General features: G+C 42.4%; 1 protein-coding gene across 2 annotated transcripts in view; it reads left to right on the top strand.

Moving 5' to 3' along the window:
- LOC144499804 (LHFPL tetraspan subfamily member 6 protein-like) overlaps positions 1-19832 on the top strand; it is a 175591-nt gene continuing 155759 nt past the window's right edge. For both annotated transcript variants that reach the window (XR_013498900.1, XM_078222306.1), the window contains exons 1-2: positions 1-281; positions 776-1300. Coding sequence is in view for 1 of the 2 variants with exons in the window: in XM_078222306.1 (XP_078078432.1) it covers positions 913-1300 (388 nt within the window). In the remaining variant the exon portion in view is untranslated. The remainder of the gene's footprint in view (positions 282-775; positions 1301-19832) is intronic.

The following is a 19832-nucleotide window of genomic DNA, read 5'->3' as shown; positions in this document are numbered from 1 at the left end:
GAATGTGTGTGGAGAACATTTCCTGTCGGAATTGCGGTGGAACAGAAGCGGTCCATTGAGCCACAGTGGGCGAAGACTGACTCGGGAGGAAGGGGGTGGGGGTGTTGCTAAGGTTGCTGCTTCAGGGAGAGATCCGGGAGACAGAGAGAGAGAGAGAGAGAAACAGGGAGAGGATCCTCTTCTGGACACTGGGATCAGAGCGGAGCCAGCCAGCTTGTCTTGGAGGGAAGTTCTTTGCAAAACTAAATCTGTTCGGATCTCAGGGAGATTTCGAGGAAGATGTAAGTAATAATGTGATTTCATCATTGGGGTGAAATGCCACCTTCTTTGGGATACTTTCAGCCACGTTAAGATGTTTTCACAAACCCAGGTTCATGAGAATAGAGAATGACTACTAAACAATCCCAGATAAACATCTTTCAAGTCTTGTTTTTATTAACTTCGTGTCTGGCGTGAAATTGAAGAGTTTCATCCGGATAGTGGAAATTCCCGAAACAATCTTAGCTTCAGGTTGACTTGTTATCGGATCATTTAGTCCGAATTCACATCCTCTGGTTTCTAGAAGTTGACTTAAGGATTCGCTGTCCCCCTTCCCTGCTGCTTAGGGGCTGTTGTCAAGATCAGATTTCAGAGAGAGGGAGAGTATTTCAGACACACTTGGAGAAAAAGGGTTGGGAGACATTCCCACTTGGACAGTCCCGGCACAGAGTGCGAGTGGGAACTTTTACAACAGAGAGGCTCCCAGTGTAATAAACTGTCCCGTTTGCCCCCACAGAGGTTGTCAGAAGGACGGGATGATGTGCAAGGGCTGGCTATCTGCTTTGCAAGCTCTCCGCCGAAGTTGAATGGATTGAGCAGTGTGGAGTGAGTGTGGACGGGAGAGTGGCTGCGATCCGCCGGGGAGGGAGAGAGATGTCTTCCAGCCTGACCTGTGCCGGGATGCTGTGGGCGATGCTATCCCTGCTGTGCGCTGGCGCCTCCTGCACCGGCTTCTTCATGCCCTACTGGCTGCTGGGCTCCCAGCTCGACAGGCCGGTCAGCTTCGGCGTGTTCCGCCGCTGCACCTACCCGGTGCGCCAGGAGGGCCAGCTGCAGTCCGTGGTGATGGTGGAGCAGTGCGGCCGCTACGCCTCTTTCCTGGGCATCCCCAGCCTGGCCTGGAAGATCTGCTCGGTGGTGACCGGGGTGGGCTGCGGTCTCCTCCTGCTGGTGGCGCTCACCGCCCTGATGGGCTGCTGTGTCTCCGAGCTCATCTCCCGGACAGTGGGCAGGGTGGCTGGAGGCATTCAGTTCGTGGGAGGTGAGTGCCTTCAACTTAATTCATGTCTATGTGAGTGTGGATGAGGGTGCGCTAAGCATTCCCAGCCATCGTTTTAACTGCATCTTGAATACATGCTGTATAATTTAGTTAACTATCTTCCCTGCTGCCATCAGACTTTTGAATGGACCTATCATATATTAAGTTGATCTTTCTTTACACCCTAACTATATGACTGCAACACTGTATTCTGCACCCTCTCCTTTCCTTCTCTATGAACGGTATGCTTTGTCTGTATAACGCGCGCAGGAAACAATACTTTTCACTGTATACTAATACATGTGACAATAATAAATCAAATCAAGCAAGAATTGGTGCCTCCCACAGCACATTTATGGACTGATAGTTTGATTTTTTGATTTGATTTATTACTGTCACATATATTGGGATACAGTGAAAAGTATTGTTTCCTGCCAGTGATACAGACTTTTGGTTTGATTTATTATTGTCGCAGATATTGGGATAGAGTGAAAAGTATTGTTTCTTTGAGCTATACAGACTGTTGGTTTGATTTATTATTGTCACATGTATTGGGATACAGTGAAACGTATTGTTTCTTGACAGCTATACAGACAAAATATACCATTCACAAAGTACATGGGGAGAAGGAAAGGAGAGGGTGCAGAATATGGTGTTGCAGTTACATATAGGGTAAGGAGAAGGATCAGCTTAATATGTGACAGGACCATTCAAAAGTCTGATGGCAGCAGTGAAGAAGCTGTTCTTGAGTGGATTGGTACATGTTTTCAGATATTTGTATCTTTTTCCTGACGGAAGAAGGTTTGAAGATAACCTCAAGCATCAGGTGCATCTAGAACAAATGTACAGGGAAGCCCTCCTTATGCGCCCAGGCGATGCTCTGGATTTGAGTTGCAATAATCACAATGTCGGTAATACACGGCAGGTCAGGCAGCATTCATGGACATTCATATAGCTTCTTCATTTCCAGTTATCCTTGCCTTCATGGACATGGTTAATTTTCCTCCACAACTTCTCTCTGCTAATAGAAGTTTGTCTGCGTGGGTTAGTGATGTCCTAAGTGTTTCGCTTAGCAGACAAATGTGTTGGCACTGGCAGGATTTGAGCAGCTAATCTAGACTGACATGTCGGAGCAGAGCTGAGGGACTGTTACATTATTAGAGATGCTTTCTTTTAGATGTGTCTTTATCCAGGCGTGTGTGTGTGTGTGTATGAATGACCCAGTGTTACTATTCCGATAACAAACAGGCCAGTCCTCATGTTCCTAGTCAAAATGAACCTTCAACCAACATCATTAAAACAGGTTATCTTCACAGGATGGTTGCAGCACCGCAGGAGGCCATTCAACCCTTTGTGTCTGTGTTGGCTCTCCAAAGGAGCAGTTCACCTACTGTCACTCCCTCACCGTAGCCCTGCACATTGTTCCGTTTCAGATAATGAACCAATTCCTTATTGAACACCTCGATTAAACCTGCCTCCACCTTACTCTCAGACAGTGAATTCCAAATCCTAACCACTTGCTGCCTGAAAATCACATTGTTGCTTTTGTCAATTAACTTAAATCTGTGCCAATTAACTTAAATGTGTGCCCTTTTATTCTCGATTCTTCCGCCAATGGGAACAGTTTTTTTTCGATCTACTCTTTCCAGGCCCCCCATGATTTTGCATACCTCTGTCAAATCTCCTCTCAAGCCTTTCTTCTCCAAGTAAAACAATCCCAACTTCTCCAATCAATTTATTACTATAAGTCCTCATCCTTGGACCCATTCTTGTGAATCCTTTCTGCACTGCCTTTAATGCCGTCTTATTGATGTTCAATTTTGCTGGGTAAATTGACAGTCTTGTTTGCCTACAACACAACAGACATTATATTTTGAAAGCAATTCATTACTTTTGAAGTGCATTGGGATGTCCTAAAGGCATGAAAATCATTTTTATAATGCAATATTTTTGTTTCTTCGTACATTGGGAATAACTTTAATGGAGAGAAACCTTCGGCATCCGATAGTTTCAGTCACATTTAGTAAGACAGATGGTAACACTGCTGAAAAGTCTGAAATAGGATCGTCAAACCGAATAGCAGTTTTACTAAAGTTGGTTTGATCAGAACTGGGAATAAGTCACGGACAAATAGAATCATAGAATCTCCACAGTGCCGAAGGAAGCCATTCGGCCCATCGAGCCTGTACCGACGACAGTCCCACCCAGGCCCTGTCCCCACAACCCTGCAGGTTCCCCTGACATTAGGGGACAATTTAGTGTGGCCAATCCACCTAACCTGCACACAGACAAAGGGAGAATGGGCAAACATCACACAGATAGTCAGCGGAATTGAACCCGGGTCCCTGGCGTTGTAAGGCAGCAGTGCTAACCACTATGCCACTGAACAGAGATTGACTAAGTTGGGAAGAACATTGTCCTTTTGAGACTGGATGATGCCAGATCTAGGCAGCACTCTGATTCCTAAAGGATGGCGTAAGCAATTGCCTTGCATTTTCATTGCATTTGAAAGCAGGTTCTCTAATATCTGATTTTGATCAAAACGGAAAGGAAAACAATTGTGCACTCAATAATAAAGTTTCGAAATAAGTTTTTGTGCAGCAGAGTTACACCAAACTGAAAACTCTAATGTTGACACAGAAATAGCACAGACTGCAAACACCATTATGTCTGGTTGTGGACAGAATTACATGGGTACAGACAGCTTGAGGTCAGCTGAAGCCTAACACTGTGGTTATGTGCAGTAGATTGCAACCTGCAGAAGCACATGTAAGATCACAGCAGGGAACTCTGATGCAGAATTGCCAATTACTCTCACGATAATATGGGTTTTCTTCCAAGTTTATTTGTTGGTGTCAAAGGTTTAGAAAGGTTTAAAGTTTATTAGTGTCACAAGTAGGCTTACATTAACACTGCAATGAAATTACTGTGAAAATCCTCTTGTTGCCACACTCTACCGCCTGTTCGGGTACACTCAGGGAGAATTTAGCATGGCCAACGCACCTAACCAGCACGCCTTTCGGACTGTGGGAGGAAACCCACGCAGTCACAGGGAGAACGTGCAGACTCTGCATTGACAGTGACCCAAGCCAGGAATCGAACTGGGGTCCCTGGTGCTGTGAGGCAGCAATGCTAATCGCTGTGCTACCATGTTGCCCCCATCTCTCCAAAACTCCAATAAAATGCTTCAATGTTAAGTGATGGATTTGATATGTTTTGTTGCATGCAGGCTGCCGAGATGACATACAAGTGACACATCTACAAGTCTGCTATAATCATCCTTGTGATCATTAATTGATAAGATCATCTTATTGGCCCTGATGTCTGTGAAGCTTCAAAACATTTTGCTCCACCCCCCCTAATTTTCTTACATCCTTTTCCAAAGGTCCTGACTGGTGATTGTTTATAATTCTGTTGGTGCTGTTTGCCCTATGACACCTTAGGCAAGTGGATTATTTTCACATGAGAGCCAGACAATTAGCAGCAAGAACTCTGACAAATCTTTCTGATATTTCGTCCAGAGATACTGAACTAAATTGTAATATTCCAACCATCATCCTATGTGGTCACTGTGGTTTAGGACTATAGTATGTGATATATTTACCCTCTAAACATTTTTGGGGGAACTGCGCTTTAATTGTCATTTTAGAAGCTCAATATCACCAGATTAAGTTGCACTACAGTGTCAGTTTGTCACTGATGTATATTAAATAAAATCATATTTCCACTGTTAAAGGAAAAGTCATATCACAATACAACTTACACTGATCTTGAGCTTCAAAAATAGCAAAAACGCTATGGAGATACAGTGCTGCTTCCCTCTGGAAATATCCAAATGCCAATCATTGCCACTTTGATTACAAATGATCAGCAAAATCTTTCTTTAGATTCATTGTGGGACATGGGAGTCGCTGGTTGGCCAGCCTTTATTACCCATTCTTAGTTGCCCGAGCACAGTTGAGAGTCAACCACATTGCTGTGGCTCTGGAGTCACATGTAGGCCAGACCAGGTAAGGATGGCAGATTTCCTTCCCTAAAGAACATTAGTGAACCCAGATGGATTTTCCTGACAATCGACAATAGTTTCATGGTCACCAGTAGATTCTTAATTCTAGATATTTGTTATTGAATTCAAATCCTAACATGTGCCGTGGTGAGATTCAATCCATGTCGCCAGAACATTAGGTGAGTTTCTGGATTGATAGTCCAGCGATAATGCCACTATTCATCATTGCTTTCCTTGATAGTGAATAATGAATCTCAATAATATTCTTATATTAAAATAAATTAGTAGCACTTCCTGTCTAGTGAATGAGGATGTGATTTTCATTTTGAAAAGCACAATTGGCCTGGTTGTGGTTGATTTGCAAGCAATTCTGTTTCATTCAGGCTCATTCCCAACATTTGTGCTGGAGGATTAATGACAATGGGTGATACTTATTGTTTATGTTGCTGTTTCCGCTGCGACTGCCAAAGTTGGATTCAGCTGGGCAGACAGTTGACCTTTAAGCTTAGTTTTGTATTGGGTTAAATCAGCAACGGAACTTTATTGTGTTCTTTTGAACAGGCTGGTTTGCAACAATGCCCTCTTGTCTCAGCATCATTTTTTTTTTCTTCCATTTGCTACACCTTTGAGATTTGAATGCCTTGGTACTCGTATTGTGCAATGAAAATATCCAAAAAGGTGGTCAAAGTTGGTAGATCACAGAACTAAGAAAGGGAAATGAACTATTTAACATCCAAGTATAATTACATTGATGCAACTGATGTACAATTGAGAATTAATCTGGACCTCTTGTAGGGGTGTAGGTTATAAACTCTCTTTCAAGCTTTGATAAGGATGGATTTTAGAATTTAGTTTGCATAGGATTTGCACCAATATGGATCAGAACTCCTGTTCTATCCCAAAAAATTTATTCAAATACGAAAGAATAGAAGAAATTAGATGTAGCTCTTGGGGCTAAAGGGATCAAGGGATATGGGGGGAAGGCAGGATCAGGATATTGAATTTGATGATCAGCCATGATCAAAATGAATGACAGAGCAACTCAAAGGGCCGAATGGCCTATTCCTGCTTCTATCTTTTATGTTTCTATGATAGATAAGAAGAGGTGGCAATTCAGGCTGATGTGAGACAAAGTAAAGAGATGGGTCATGGCATTCAGATAATTGCTTATTAACAGATTTTGTTAATTTTAAAACTGGATAGATTCCAAGATCATTACAAGTGATGCATTCACATTCCCCCTGTGGATGTAGCCAGGCACTAACAAATTAGAAATTTGACTGTCAGTAAATGTGTATGTAGGTTAATGAACAACCCAGTCTTAACCAGATGACACTGTTGTATTTTTTTTACAATTCAGCAAAAGGTATTCATTTCATTTCTTCACTTTTATTGCATTTTTACTCTGATGGTCACACAGAAAAGTGCGCACACTGAAAAAAATACAGGAAAGTAAGTGTAGTTCACTAGAAAAAATGTTAATTATTTGGCAACACTGCATGAGTTAGGAAGAAGATTCAAGTTAGAATGGACTGCAATGGCTTTTCATAATAGTGTCAAGTTATAATTTAGGTTGAAGCAACATTTAATATGTATTGTATATAGTATTGAGATGTGAAGTCATGAGTTGATGCTAGTCTTTTCAATAATTTGTTTTGTAATGACTGTTGCTAGGTATCGCTATACATTGTATTAATAGAACACACATCTCATTAATCCGCGACTGGTGATCCCTTTGGATTCATTTAAGGAAGGTTCCTTTTAAATAAACATCTTACAAAATGTATTATGCGCACAGTATATGGTACTTACTTGTGCAATAGCTTTGCAAATCTTGTGAATTTGTGGCAGGAATTCAGGAACTGGTGCAAAGCCATTGACTTTGATTGAATTTCAGAGTTAAAAACTCCCACTGTTTGACCTCAGAATTATTTAGAGCTTTAAAGCATGAGATTTGCACCAGGCCAGTGTAAGTGCCTGATCTGAATTTCCTGCTGACTTTAGTTGGAAATCGAAACGCCTTGAATGCATTGCAAAGGGAATTTAATACATTGCAGCCCATGAATTGACTCAGGCAGTCTCCTCTATAAGGCCTGTGGGGAATATCATGTTCAGTTTGTGCCACGCTGCAGGGCTCAAAGTATAAATTGGATTTAAGTCTAGCAGGCAGTACAATGGGATGATACAGCAGTCTGCAAGTTACCCTTATATATTTATAGCCAATGTTGGAGACAGTTCAAAATTGTAGCCTTGAGGCATTCACCCCAATAGAAGGGAGCTGAGGGACTATGCTATAACACATGTTAATGATTTATAAATGGCTGCCATATGTCTAGTTCAGTCCTTCCGGGTGTTGATTCCATATCAATTATTAGAGAAAAAAACATTCACTTTAGCTGGAGGTTTCTCTAAAAAGGAAGGAGCAGCAGTGGCGGTGACAAAACTGATTTAACAGGGGTGTGCTGTTTTGAGACCTGAATCTTGCACCAATATTTTTGCCTCTCCATTGCTTTGGAGTGAGCTGAGAATTTCTAATTTCTAAACCTGTGTTTACATCACAAGATCACATTCAGGTTTCAACAAAGTTGCGTCGACTTGATGCATTTTTGAATGTCTGCTGCCCTCGTCCACTTCCAGTGCTAAGCAGCGTCAAATATAGCTGAGTTCTGATTTTTTGACAGAGCATGATAGGAGATTTTCATGAGACAATTTACACAAATACAGAATAGAGTTCAGAGATCGGTGACAAAGGATTTATGCCATTTATATTAGCATCTGAGAATTGATGGCTGTAGTGCAAATTCAGAAGTTTTGCTCAGTAGCTTAGCAATTCATTACGTCTTTCCCTTCTTTGCATGATTAACTCAAGTACCAATTTACCTCTTGTTATTTCCTCTGTGTATCTCTATATGAATTAATCAGTTATTAGCATAATAAACATTGCCCTTTGGATTGTCCTTACATTGCAGTCTTCTCTCCTCTTTAAACCAGGAGCAATTAAAGTTACCAGCATCAGAACACACTACCATATGAAATAAATCCAGAATGAAGGTTAACAGAGAAGCAAAGAACTTTGTTATCTCGTTGCTTCATGCTATTCCTCACATTCCTTCAATATAGTTCAAAAATTGGAATGTAAATGGGCTAAGGGATTTCTATGTGAGCCTGATTTCCCAATGGTTATTTCAGTGGAGATCACTTATTTTAATGAAATTAAGAGCTCCATTCTCAATTTTGCATAATTATGGGAAGCCAGTGTATGCGTGTGTGTGTGCATGCGCACTTACCTATCTGGCTTTCAGGCAGCTGGATGTATGAAAATGTATCTCCTTCTGTATTCATGCCATGATTATTTGCGAGCTTAACCTTTACCAAAATTCTGTGATGTTGTAAATATAAAGTCCACTCTAAAGACGCTATGCAAACTGGTGGCAAAAAAACAGTTTTGAAAACTGGTTACTGATGCTCGTCCCATTTATTTCAATGAATCCGTGCACTGGAATGTTTGAAAGCATTGATATAGAGAGGATGGGACAGATCGAGTATGGAGGAAGGGGTGATTTTGCCAGAACTGGGTCATGAAGGTCATTAATCAGCAGGGATTTCACAGCAGAAGCCGACTGCTGAGCATCGTACAGTGCATATTTCAGTTCTGATCTGATGCATGAAAGTTTGAGCTGTGTTGGCAGCCAAAGTGCATGTCCTTGACTTCATTTTGCTATTACTTTTCCACAAAATCATGTCCAGTCAACGTAATGGCTCCCTCCATGGCATCTCCTTCTCTTTAACTCAAGTTGGCAGACCGTGATCTAAGCGCTTGGCAGGGGTCATTAGATTTGATTGGAGTTAGCTCTCGGCTCTTTATGGTTTAATGGTATTTCAGTCTTTGTGACTCGGGTATTTGTACTCCTTCAGGCAATCTCATTTTGTGAACTAGTCAAGCAGAACTGAAAGTATATGTTAAATGCTTAGGAGGTTGTCTCTAAAATCTCAATTTCATCCATGTCGATTAATTTTTGCCCTCTTTAGCAAGCATTCACTTTAGGTATTTTGGGCATTCCTGATAAATATGTTTATATTTGCTTTCTTTTCCAGGCAACCTTCTCTGACAGGTATCTCTGCACTTACTAGGAATCTACTCTTTGGGGATTCCATGGTATCAGCCTGGGCTCAGTGGGCGCACAGTCCTACCTTTAAAACCAGAGGATGTGGGTCTCAAACAGAGACTTGAACACAGTCTAGTTTGGCAGTTTAACGCAGCACTGAGGGAATGATGCACTTTCTGAGATGCTACCTGTCCAATATGTTAACTGGAGGCTCTGTCCATCCTTTTATGTGGAAGCAAAATATTCCATGGCTTTAAGGTGGAGCAACAAAGCTCTCCCAGTATTCTGGTCAATCTTTATCCCAGAACCAACAGCATTAAAAAAAATTTATCTTGTCTTTTATCTAATTGCTTTGAATAGGACCATGTTGAAGTTGGTTCACATGCTTCCTTATATTACAACAGCGACAAAGCTTTCCTATATTACAACAGCGATAGCACAGTGGTTAGCACTGCTGCCCCTCAACGCCAGGGACCGGGGTTCAATTCCAGCCTTGGGTGACTGTGCAGAGTTTGCACATTCACCCCGTGTCTGTGTGGGTTTTCTCCGGGTGCTCCGGTTTCCTCCCAAGAATGTGTGGCCCAACTTGTCCATGCTGCCCTTTTTTAAAAATCACTAAGCTGGTCGCAATTGCCCACGATTGGCCTGTATCCCTCTAAACCCATCTTACCCATGTAACTGTCTAAATGCTTTTTGAAAGACAAAATTGTACCCGCCTCTACTACTACCACTGGCAGCTTGTTCCAGACACTCACCACCCTCTGTGGGAAAAAAATTCCCCGTCTGGATCCTTTTGTATCTCTCACCGTAAGCCTATGCCGTCTAATTTTAGACTCCCCTGCCTTTGGGGAAAGAAGTTGACTATCTAGCTGATCTATGCCCCTCATTATTTTATAGACCTCCCTAAGTCTCCTACGCTCCAGGGAAAAAAGTCCCAGTTTAGATGGATTAGCCATAGTAAGTGCACAGGGTTACTGGGATAGGATGTAGGAGAGCACCTGGTTGGGATGCTCTTTTGGAGAGTTGTAATATATATATTACAGACTCGATGGACAAGATGGCCTCGTTCTGCACTGTGGTGCTATGGTTCAAAATCACTTCGTTGGCTGAGACCATCCTGAGGATGTGAAAGGTGCAAGATAAATGCATATTCTTCTAAGAATATCTTTTATTGATGCTGGGCACTGCCTGATACATTGGTCAAGGGGCTGTTATTCACGCTGGAGCATCAAAGGGCAAGGGGACACCAGTGTCAACCTTAATCCTGCCCTCCTCTGCATTCCACCACATGTATATACTTTCAGTAAGAGCAGTTGTACATTAATCAGAACTGGATTATATTTTTCCTTCCAAAGTCTCAATGCTAATTGTAATGTTCTTAAAACGGCCTTTACAGAAAATAGCTATTTCAGCACAGTTTGGTGATTAAACCGGGGGCTTTCTGTATAACTCTGCTACTCACTGTATAAACCTGCCTCATTAATCGAAGAAGCGGCCAAATAAATTTCAATTAACATTTTGTCCAATAAGTTATGCATGGGATCTCCTCAGAGCAAGGCAGGAAAGGCCAACGGGAAAACCAAATAATAAGATTAACATAAACTTTCTAGCATTGACAGGCACAATTTACTCTTAATTCAAAGCTTCTTAACTCATATTAGCTGATTGTTATAGCTCAAAATTCCAACATTCTTGTGTTATTTATGTTTCTTAATTCAAATTAAAACACTGACTTGCATTTATATAGCATCTTTATCATAGTAAAACATCCTCAGGCACTTCATTGGAGTATTAGATGGGATTAGGTAGGAGTTCAGTTGTTTCTTGCGTGTTGGTACAGACTCAATGGGCTGAAGGGCCCCTTCTGCACTGTATGATTCTATGATTATCAAACAGAGTCACATGATAGGATATTAGGACAAGTTATTGTAAAATACAAAATTGCTTGTGCAAATAAATAGCTGGAATATCAGCTGGGTTTCTAGGGTGTCACGGTGGTGCTGCCTCACAGCGCCAGGGACACGGGTTCAATTCTGGTCTCAGTCACTGTCTGTGTGGAGTTTGCACATTCTCCCCATGCCTGTGTGGGTTTCCTCCGGGCGCTCTGATTTCCTCCCGCAGTCCAAAGATGTGCAGGTTAGGTTGATTGGCCATACCAAGTTGCCCCTTAGTGTCAGGGGGATTAGCAGGGTAAAAATGTGGGGATATTGGGATTGGTGCCTGGATGGGATTGTAGCTGGTGCAGACTCAATGGGCCGAATGGCCTCCTTCTGCACTGTAAGGATTTTATCAGCAGTAGATTATACTTGAAATAGGCCATCTATGTAGCACTGAGACAGTGGAAGGCACGGAAAAAGTAAATTCCAGGTTTTTGGGGGAGCATGGAGGGAGGATCAATAAAAACTAACAATTTAAAGTCCATGTATATTTGATCATGTGGACTGAGGGTTCTCAGAAGCGAGCCGCAGGCGGTCAGAGGAAAGCTCATCCTTGAGCTTGCTCCTTGCTATCCTGATGCAATTGCCTTTGTGTTTCACTCATTAGGATCACATCTGTAAGACATCAGCCTGTCGCAGACGAGGTACTTTGAATGCAAAGCATTGCAAGTGGGTTAGAATAGAGTAATTAATAGAGAGGCATTGCAAATGTCATAACCAAAACAAGTAAGCATGCAATCAATTAAAACGTCATGGAGCAGGGATCACAGTGACAACATATTTCAACAGACATGCAGATATCAAGCTGTATACATATCACAATTTTATTTAAAAGCGTTAAAAGCAACTTCAGAATTAAGTAATTCTAAATCACAAGAATTTTAATTTCAGAATTTTTGGTAACATTGGAATTATTGATTTGCAACATGGTTCTCCAGGACACACAACAGCCGAAATTCTCCAGTCTCTCAAACCCGGCTACCGCTGCCAGCGAGAATGGAAAATTTGGCACTCAGACAAATTTTCATTCACAGCAGCGGGACTGGAGAATTCCAGCCATGGGCGAGGTCGGGGAATTCCAGCCAACATGTTTGGGTGCCATTCCTTTGTTCACTGTTTAAATGGAAGGCATTCGCCCATTTAAAATAAGCGGGCCTGCATTTCCTCTAAACAACGGACAAGGGATTGTCACATCAACATACTGAATGTTTTGAATGCAAATACCACGAAAACTGTCATTCTAGGCATGTTAAAAAAATCAACTACAGCATTACTTGCAAGGGGGCAACTATTTGGAGTACATAATTGGAGTATAACGATGAATTTGCCAACAATAAGTCAGTCTGTGTTATCTTGTTCTGGCGCTTTAAAACATTTTTGTTCCATTTAGCCTTTGTCTCAGAACGAACTGGGTGATTGTATGATGTTGCTGCTGCTTGATACGGTCACCCCTGTCCGCTTTTGACTCGTCTCATTGTGAGCCCATCTCCTTTCATCACGCTTCAAAGGATTCACAGATTACAATGCTTCTGTTTTTTTCTTTTAATCTTCTGAATATTTAAAGGAGGCTTTAAAGATCAAACTCCATCCGTAACAAGTCTGAATGCTTTGTTCCTAGAAAACTGACTTTTAAAAAAGTGCTGTGCACTTCTATACTTCACACATCCCAGTTTGTGGTTTAAAGAGGGCATCCTACAGAGTTGGTTTTGGTGGTGAGAGAGCTGACGTTCCTACTAAACTTACATTCTCATTTAAAAGTGCCAGCCTGGAAATTATCACTTGCTATATTGGTGCATGACGCACGACATGTTTGGATGCCATTCCTTTGTTCACTCGCCCATTTAAAATAAGCGGGCCAGCACTTCCTTTAAACAGTGGGCAAAGCATTGTCATATAAACACACTGAATGTTTTTAATACAAATACCACAAAAACTGACATTCTAGGCATCTTGTAAAAAAAAAATTCAATTACAACATTACTTGCTGGGGGCAACTATTTGGAGTACAGAAAGAGACTGAATACAGACTGCAGCTGTGCTTTCTAATACGATTTCTCACATAGCACATGGCACAGTGACAGATGCGATACTCACATTATCGAGTCTGTCGCCACAGCTGACCTAGAGGGAGCTGGAACTCAGCAGCGAGTAACTATTTAAAGTATCATCTGAATGGATTAGGGCGCAACATTAACTTAGTTTACAAAAAAATATACACAAAGTGAATAGCACCTCCTTAAAGTATTTGCCAAAGTTCAAAGTCAGTTATCTTTGCAGTGAGTCTGACTTAAAATATTTGCTTTGCTCTCCCACTGATCTTATGCGGGAGTGTCTGACCTCTTGGAGCAGTGAATCGTATCACTGGGGCTTAACGTTTGATGAACCATGTCTGATTAAATTGCTTTGGACTCAGGCAGAATTATATCTAAACACTACCTTCAAATCTCACTCTATTTTATTTTTCATGGAACCATTGGATCATGCTATTTAAATCGCCTTCATATTTATCTGCCTATTTCTTTCTGCTTGACTTCACTTTTATTTATCTTCTTTCTCCTCTTTTACCTCTGTAAGCTTCTTCTAAATTTCTTTCTTTCCCTCCATCTTGTCTTTTTCTGTCCTTTGCTTTTATCTGCCCTGTTTTGCCCGTCTCTATCTCCTGACCTTTCGTCTTTCTGTTTTCCTAGTTCACTGCTGTCTCTCTTCAGTTCTGCCATTCGCTTCTCGTCTGCTCTTTTGTTTTTCTCTTTTATCTTTTCACTTTTGTTTAATTCTTACTTTCCTCCTGTTAGTGTCAGTGCAATTCTGTGATAGCAGGGGAACAACGTCAGGACACAAGTCAGAGCAAAAACATCATGATCTGAGTGAGCGGGTCATTGCACACATGTGGACATTGAGTGAAGATAGAATTAGCCTCAACCGTGATGGTTTAACTGTCAACTAAGGCAAGACGTCAGAGGACCACTGGCACTCTTGGAACTGTAACCCACAAAACGTTAGCAGCTTCAAGACAGTAGGAAGAGAACAAAACACAAGTGTCCTTTGAGAGTAGCCGATGACATTTAATATGCAGAGATTAATAACATTTTTAAGTACCTATTTTCCATTATGCAGAGGGTTTATTACATCTTATGTAATTGGATTGTATTGCCCTGCAGTACTCAGAGGGTTAATTAATTCCTGTTAAAGGGCCCACACTGCCTTGCTGTTCTCAGGTATGATTGCATTTTTCAAGGATCCATGCTGCTGTTCAGTTCTTTTCCTGTATGGAGTGCATTGTTGTAGAATATTCCGTTGGTTTATTGTTATATTTTACTCCGGTGGTTAATTGGATGTTAATGTAGAAACTAGATGCAGGAGGAGGCCATTCGGCCCTTCGAGGCTGCGCCATCATTCATTTTGATCATGGCTGATCATTAAATTCAATATCCTGATCCCCCTTCCCCCCCATGTCCCTCGATCCCTTTAGCCCCAAGAGCTATATCTAATTTTTCTTGAAATCAGACAACGTTTTGGCCTCAATACTTTCTGTAGTAGTGAATTCCACACGTTCACCAGCCTCTGGGTAAAGAAATTTCTCCTCACCTCAGTTCTAAAAGGGATCAAGGGACATGCGGGGGAAGGGGGGGATCAGGATACTGAATTTAATTATCAGCCATGATCAAAATGAATAGCGGGGCAGCCTCGAAGCCGGAATGTCCTACAGTGTGGGCCGTTTTCCTCAAACTATGACTCCTAGTTCTGGATTCCCCCAACATTGGGAACACTCTTTCTGTTTAGTGATTTTGCTGAAAAATTTTAAGAGGAACTGTCTATTGACCAAATGAAGGCTAAATCTAACAATGGCAAACTTGCATCAGTTGCCAATATTCAGCGTGCGAATAATATACAAAATAGTTCAATTTTTGTTCTGAAGATTGTACTGGATTTAAAGGGCATAATTTAATGTAGGTGTTGGGGGTTCCAGCCATCAGCTTGGGAGCATCTCACCATCAACCTTGCCTTGGGGGAGGGCATTACAGTGTAGCCAAGCCTCTACTGCATGTTGCGTTCCCTTGACTAGGTATCACAGTGTTTGCATGGAAGCTCCTTTAATATTAAGTGTACACAAAGTTTATGACTACTACGTTGAAAAGCTGATAAGACAGCTGAATCACTGTGTGTGCTTGTACAACAGACACAACATAACACTTCTTATTGAACTGGAAAATCATTTTAAGTGCTTTACTTCAAGTGACACGTAAATAGAATTGCGCTGTCCTATTAGTCCTTTGATGAATTCCTACATAATAGGGCACAGAAGAACAAGTTCTGGATGGGAACTGGAAGATTCTTTGTCAGTTTGAATTTTGTGTGTGTGTGATCTCATTAACAATCAACCACAACATACATCAGTTTTTGTTTAGCACTGATATCTGAACCTATCTTGGTCGATGTTGTCCTCTTGCTACTGTTTCTAAGTTATTTTGGGGATATAGACTTTTACATGCCTTACTTATACATTATACATTTTATGTGACCCAACTGCCTGTGCTGGTGTTTGTGCTCTGCACAAGTCTCCTACCCTTCTACTTCATTTCACTCTATTAGCATATCTTTCTGTTCCTCTCTAACTCATGTACTTATCAAGCATCCCTTTAAATGCATGCACCTCAACTAAGTTTATTTATTAGTGTCACAAGTAGCTGACATTAACAATGAAGTTACTGTGAAAATCCCCTAGTCGCCCTACTCCGGGTACACTGAGGGAGAATTTAGCATGGCCAATGCACCTAACCAGCACGACTTTCGGACTGTGAGAGGAAACCAGAGCACCCGGAGGAAACCCACACAGACACGGGGAGAACGTGCAGGCTCCGCACAGACAGTAACCCCAGCCAGAATCGAACCCGGCTACCTAGCGCTGTGAGGCAGCAGTGCTAACCACTGTGCCACTATGCCGCCTCCTACTCCACATGATAACAAGTTCCACATTCTAACCACTCGCACAATGTAAAAAACAAGTTTCTCTTGAATTCTTTAGTTACCATTAGATCCTGTAGTTCGATCAGCATGAGAAAGCAAGGCTTCTATATCTCACCCCGGCTTACCCATGCCAGCTGAGGCTGAACATAATCAGGCTTTTCTCTGTTTGCATTTAGAAAGTGTTCTAGTGTATTCCTTTCCAGTAATAACATGAAAAGTAATTTCATTTGGCACCAAGCCAACTAAAAGGGTAGACGGTGGCATAGTGGAAATTTCATTGGACTACTAATGCAGAGGCCCAGGCTAATGCCCTGGAGGCACAGCCATGGCAGTTAGTGGAATTTAAATTTAGTTAATTAAGAAAAATCTGGAATTGAAAGCTAGCCTCAGTAATGCTGCCGTAAAACAGTCATCGGTTGTCATAAAGACCCATCTGGCTCACTCAGGTCCTTTAGGGAAGGAACCTACTGTCCTTGTCTGCTCTAGCTGACTCCAGACCCAGTAAGAGTTTTAACAACACCAGGTTAAAGTCCAACAGGTTTATTTGGTAGCAAATGTCATTAGCTTTCGGAGCGCTCCTTCGTCAGATGGAGTGGATATCTGTTCGCAAACAAGGCACAGAGACACAAAATCAAGTTACAGAATACTGATTAGAATGCGAATCTTTACAGCTAATCAAGTCTTAAAGATACAGACAATGTGAGTGGAGGGAGCATTAGGCACAGGTTAAAGAGATGTGTATTGTCTCCAGACAGGACAGCCAGTGAGATTCTGCAAGTCCAGGAGGCAAGCTGTGGGGGTTACCGATAGTGTGACATGAACCCAAGATCCCGGTTTAGGCCGTCCTCATGTGTGCGGAACTTGGCTATCAGTTTCTGCTCAGCGACTCTGCGCTGTCGTGTGTTGTGAAGGCCTCCTTGGAGAACGCTTACCCGAAGATCAGAGGCCGAATGCCCGTGACCGCTGAAGTGCTCCCCGACAGGAAGAGAACACTCTTGCCTGGTGATTGTTGAGCAGTGTTCATTCATCCGTTGTCGTAGTGTCTACATGGTTTCCCCAATATACCATGCCTCGGGACATCCTTTCCTGCAGCGTATCAGGTAGACAACGTTGGCCGAGTTGCAAGAGTAGGTACCGTGTACCTGGTGGATGGTGTTCTCACGTGAGGTGATGGCATCTGTGTCGATGATCTGGCACGTCTTGCAGAGGTTGCTGTGGCAGAGTTGTGTGGTGTCGTGGTCACTGTTCTCCTGAAGACTGGGTAGTTTGCTGCGGACAATCGTCCGTTTGAGGTTGTGCGGTTGTTTGAAGGCAAGAAGTGGGGGAGTGGGGATGGCCTTGGCGAGATGTTCGTCTTCATCAATGACATGTTGAAGGCTCCGGAGGAGATGCTGTAGCTTCTCCACTCTGGGGAAGTACTGGAAGACGAAGGGTACTCTGTCCACCATGTCCCGTATTTGTCTTCTGAGGAGGCCGGTGCGGTTTTTCGCTGTGGAGCGTCGGAACTGTCGATCGATGAGTCGAGCGCCATATCCTGTTCTTATAAGGGCATTTTTCAGCGTCTGGAGGTGTCTGTTGCGATCCTCCTGATCCGAGCAGATCCTCTGTATACGGAGGGCTTGTCCGTAGGGGATGACTTCTTTAACATGTTTAGGGTGGAAGCTGGAGAAGTGGAGCATCGTGAAGTTTTCCATGGGCTTGCAGTACAGTGAGGTGTCTGGAGACAATACACATTTCTTTAACCTGTGCCTAATGCTCCCTCCACTCACATTGTCTGTATCTTTAAGACTTGATTAGCTGTGAAGATTCGCATTCTAATCAGTATTCTGTAACTTGATTTTGTGTCTCTGTGTGCCTTGTTTGTGAGCAGATATCCACTCCATCTGATGAAGGAGCAGCGCTCTGAAAGCGAATGGCATTTGCTACCAAATAAAACTGTTGGACTTTAACCTGGTGTGGTTAAAACTCTTACTGTGTTTACCCCAGTCCAACGCCGGCATCTCCACATCATGACTCCAGACCCAAAGCACTGGCCTCTGGAATGGCCTAGACCATGGGGAGGGGGTGGCCGAGTGGTATTGTCACGGAACTTGTAATCCAGAGACCTAGGGTAATGCTCTGGGGGGCATGGGTTCGAATCTTGCCACAGCAGAGAGTGGAATTCAAATTCAGTAATAATCGGAAATGGCCTCGCAAGCCACTCAGTTGTACCAAACTACTACAGAAATGTCAAAAAGGAATAAAATCAGATCGATTATTTGGCATTGACTTAAGCACCAGAAACAATAATGGCACATCCAATCCTGTTGACCCTGCAAAGTCCGCCTTATTTAGGAACTTGTGCCACAATTAGATTCTGGAAGTTTCCTGGAAGTATCAGTATCAAACAAAGGGCAGGAATTTCTGACCAACCTCACCACGGTGTCTTTCCGGTGGCGAAGGCGACCCACCGTTGGCTGGTGACAGGATCTTCAGGTCCCACACCTTCCGTTGCCAGGGAACGTGTCATGAGGGAGGGGTCGCCATCAGCAGGACGGGAAGATCCCGCCGGTGGGAAGGACAAGTAAGTTTTGTGGCCAAAGTCTAAGAAACTGTATTAGGGGAAAGTGATGATGTAGTGGTAATATCACTAAACGAATAATCCAGAGGCCCAGGCTAATGCTCTGGGGGCAAGGGTTTAAATCCTGCCATGGCAGCTGGTGGAATTTACATTCAATTAATAAAATCTGAAATATAAAGCTGGTATCAGTAATGGTGACCATGAAATTATCATTGATTGTTCTAAAGATCCGTCTGGTTTACTGACATACTTTACAGGAGGAAATCTACCACCCTTTCTCCAGTCTGGCCTACAAATGACTCCAGACCCAGAGCAATGTGGTTGACTCTTGACTGTCCTCTGAAATGTTCATTTCAAGGGTAAATAGGGACGATCAACAAATACTGACTTTGCCAGTGCTACGTCCCATGAGAGAATGAAGAGAACTGTGCGGAAGCTGTAATATCTCTGGAGTGCTCCATATTTTGAGAGCTGGGTTGATTTAATTATAAGCTGCCCCTGAACTCTGCAGTTCTGTTGACCTATAAGTACGAAATTCATGGAAGCACACAGCGAGGACAGATCAGACTAATTGGCCATTAAATAAGATAAAGCTATATTTTATTCATTTAAGATCTTTAATCTGTCAATTTAAATTTTGGTTATTGCTCTTATTTTCATAATTGTAAAGAGTTTTTGAGGGCTTAGCACTGTGTTTTCTACATTATACCTTCCCTGGTTACAAAGTGCTCCCTCAGCAGACAGTTTGAATGAAGCTACCGTAATTCCACAATGGACTGAATATTCGCTTTTGAGTCAGGATCGCAGTGTTGGTAAAATTTTGTATGTTGAAGGGAATCAGGCCTGTCGTCCTCAGAAACATTATGGAGGCCACAGGGGTTGCAAGGTGCGGAGGCAATTTGTGTGTAAGGTCAGCCTCAATGCTCCAGACTTATAAGAGAAAGAGTAAAACAAAGAACAG

The sequence above is a fragment of the Mustelus asterias genome, chromosome 10, assembly GCF_964213995.1.
Source record: "Mustelus asterias chromosome 10, sMusAst1.hap1.1, whole genome shotgun sequence".
NCBI classification, from domain to species: domain Eukaryota; kingdom Metazoa; phylum Chordata; class Chondrichthyes; order Carcharhiniformes; family Triakidae; genus Mustelus; species Mustelus asterias.
This window is presented reverse-complemented; position numbering and strand designations above follow the sequence as displayed.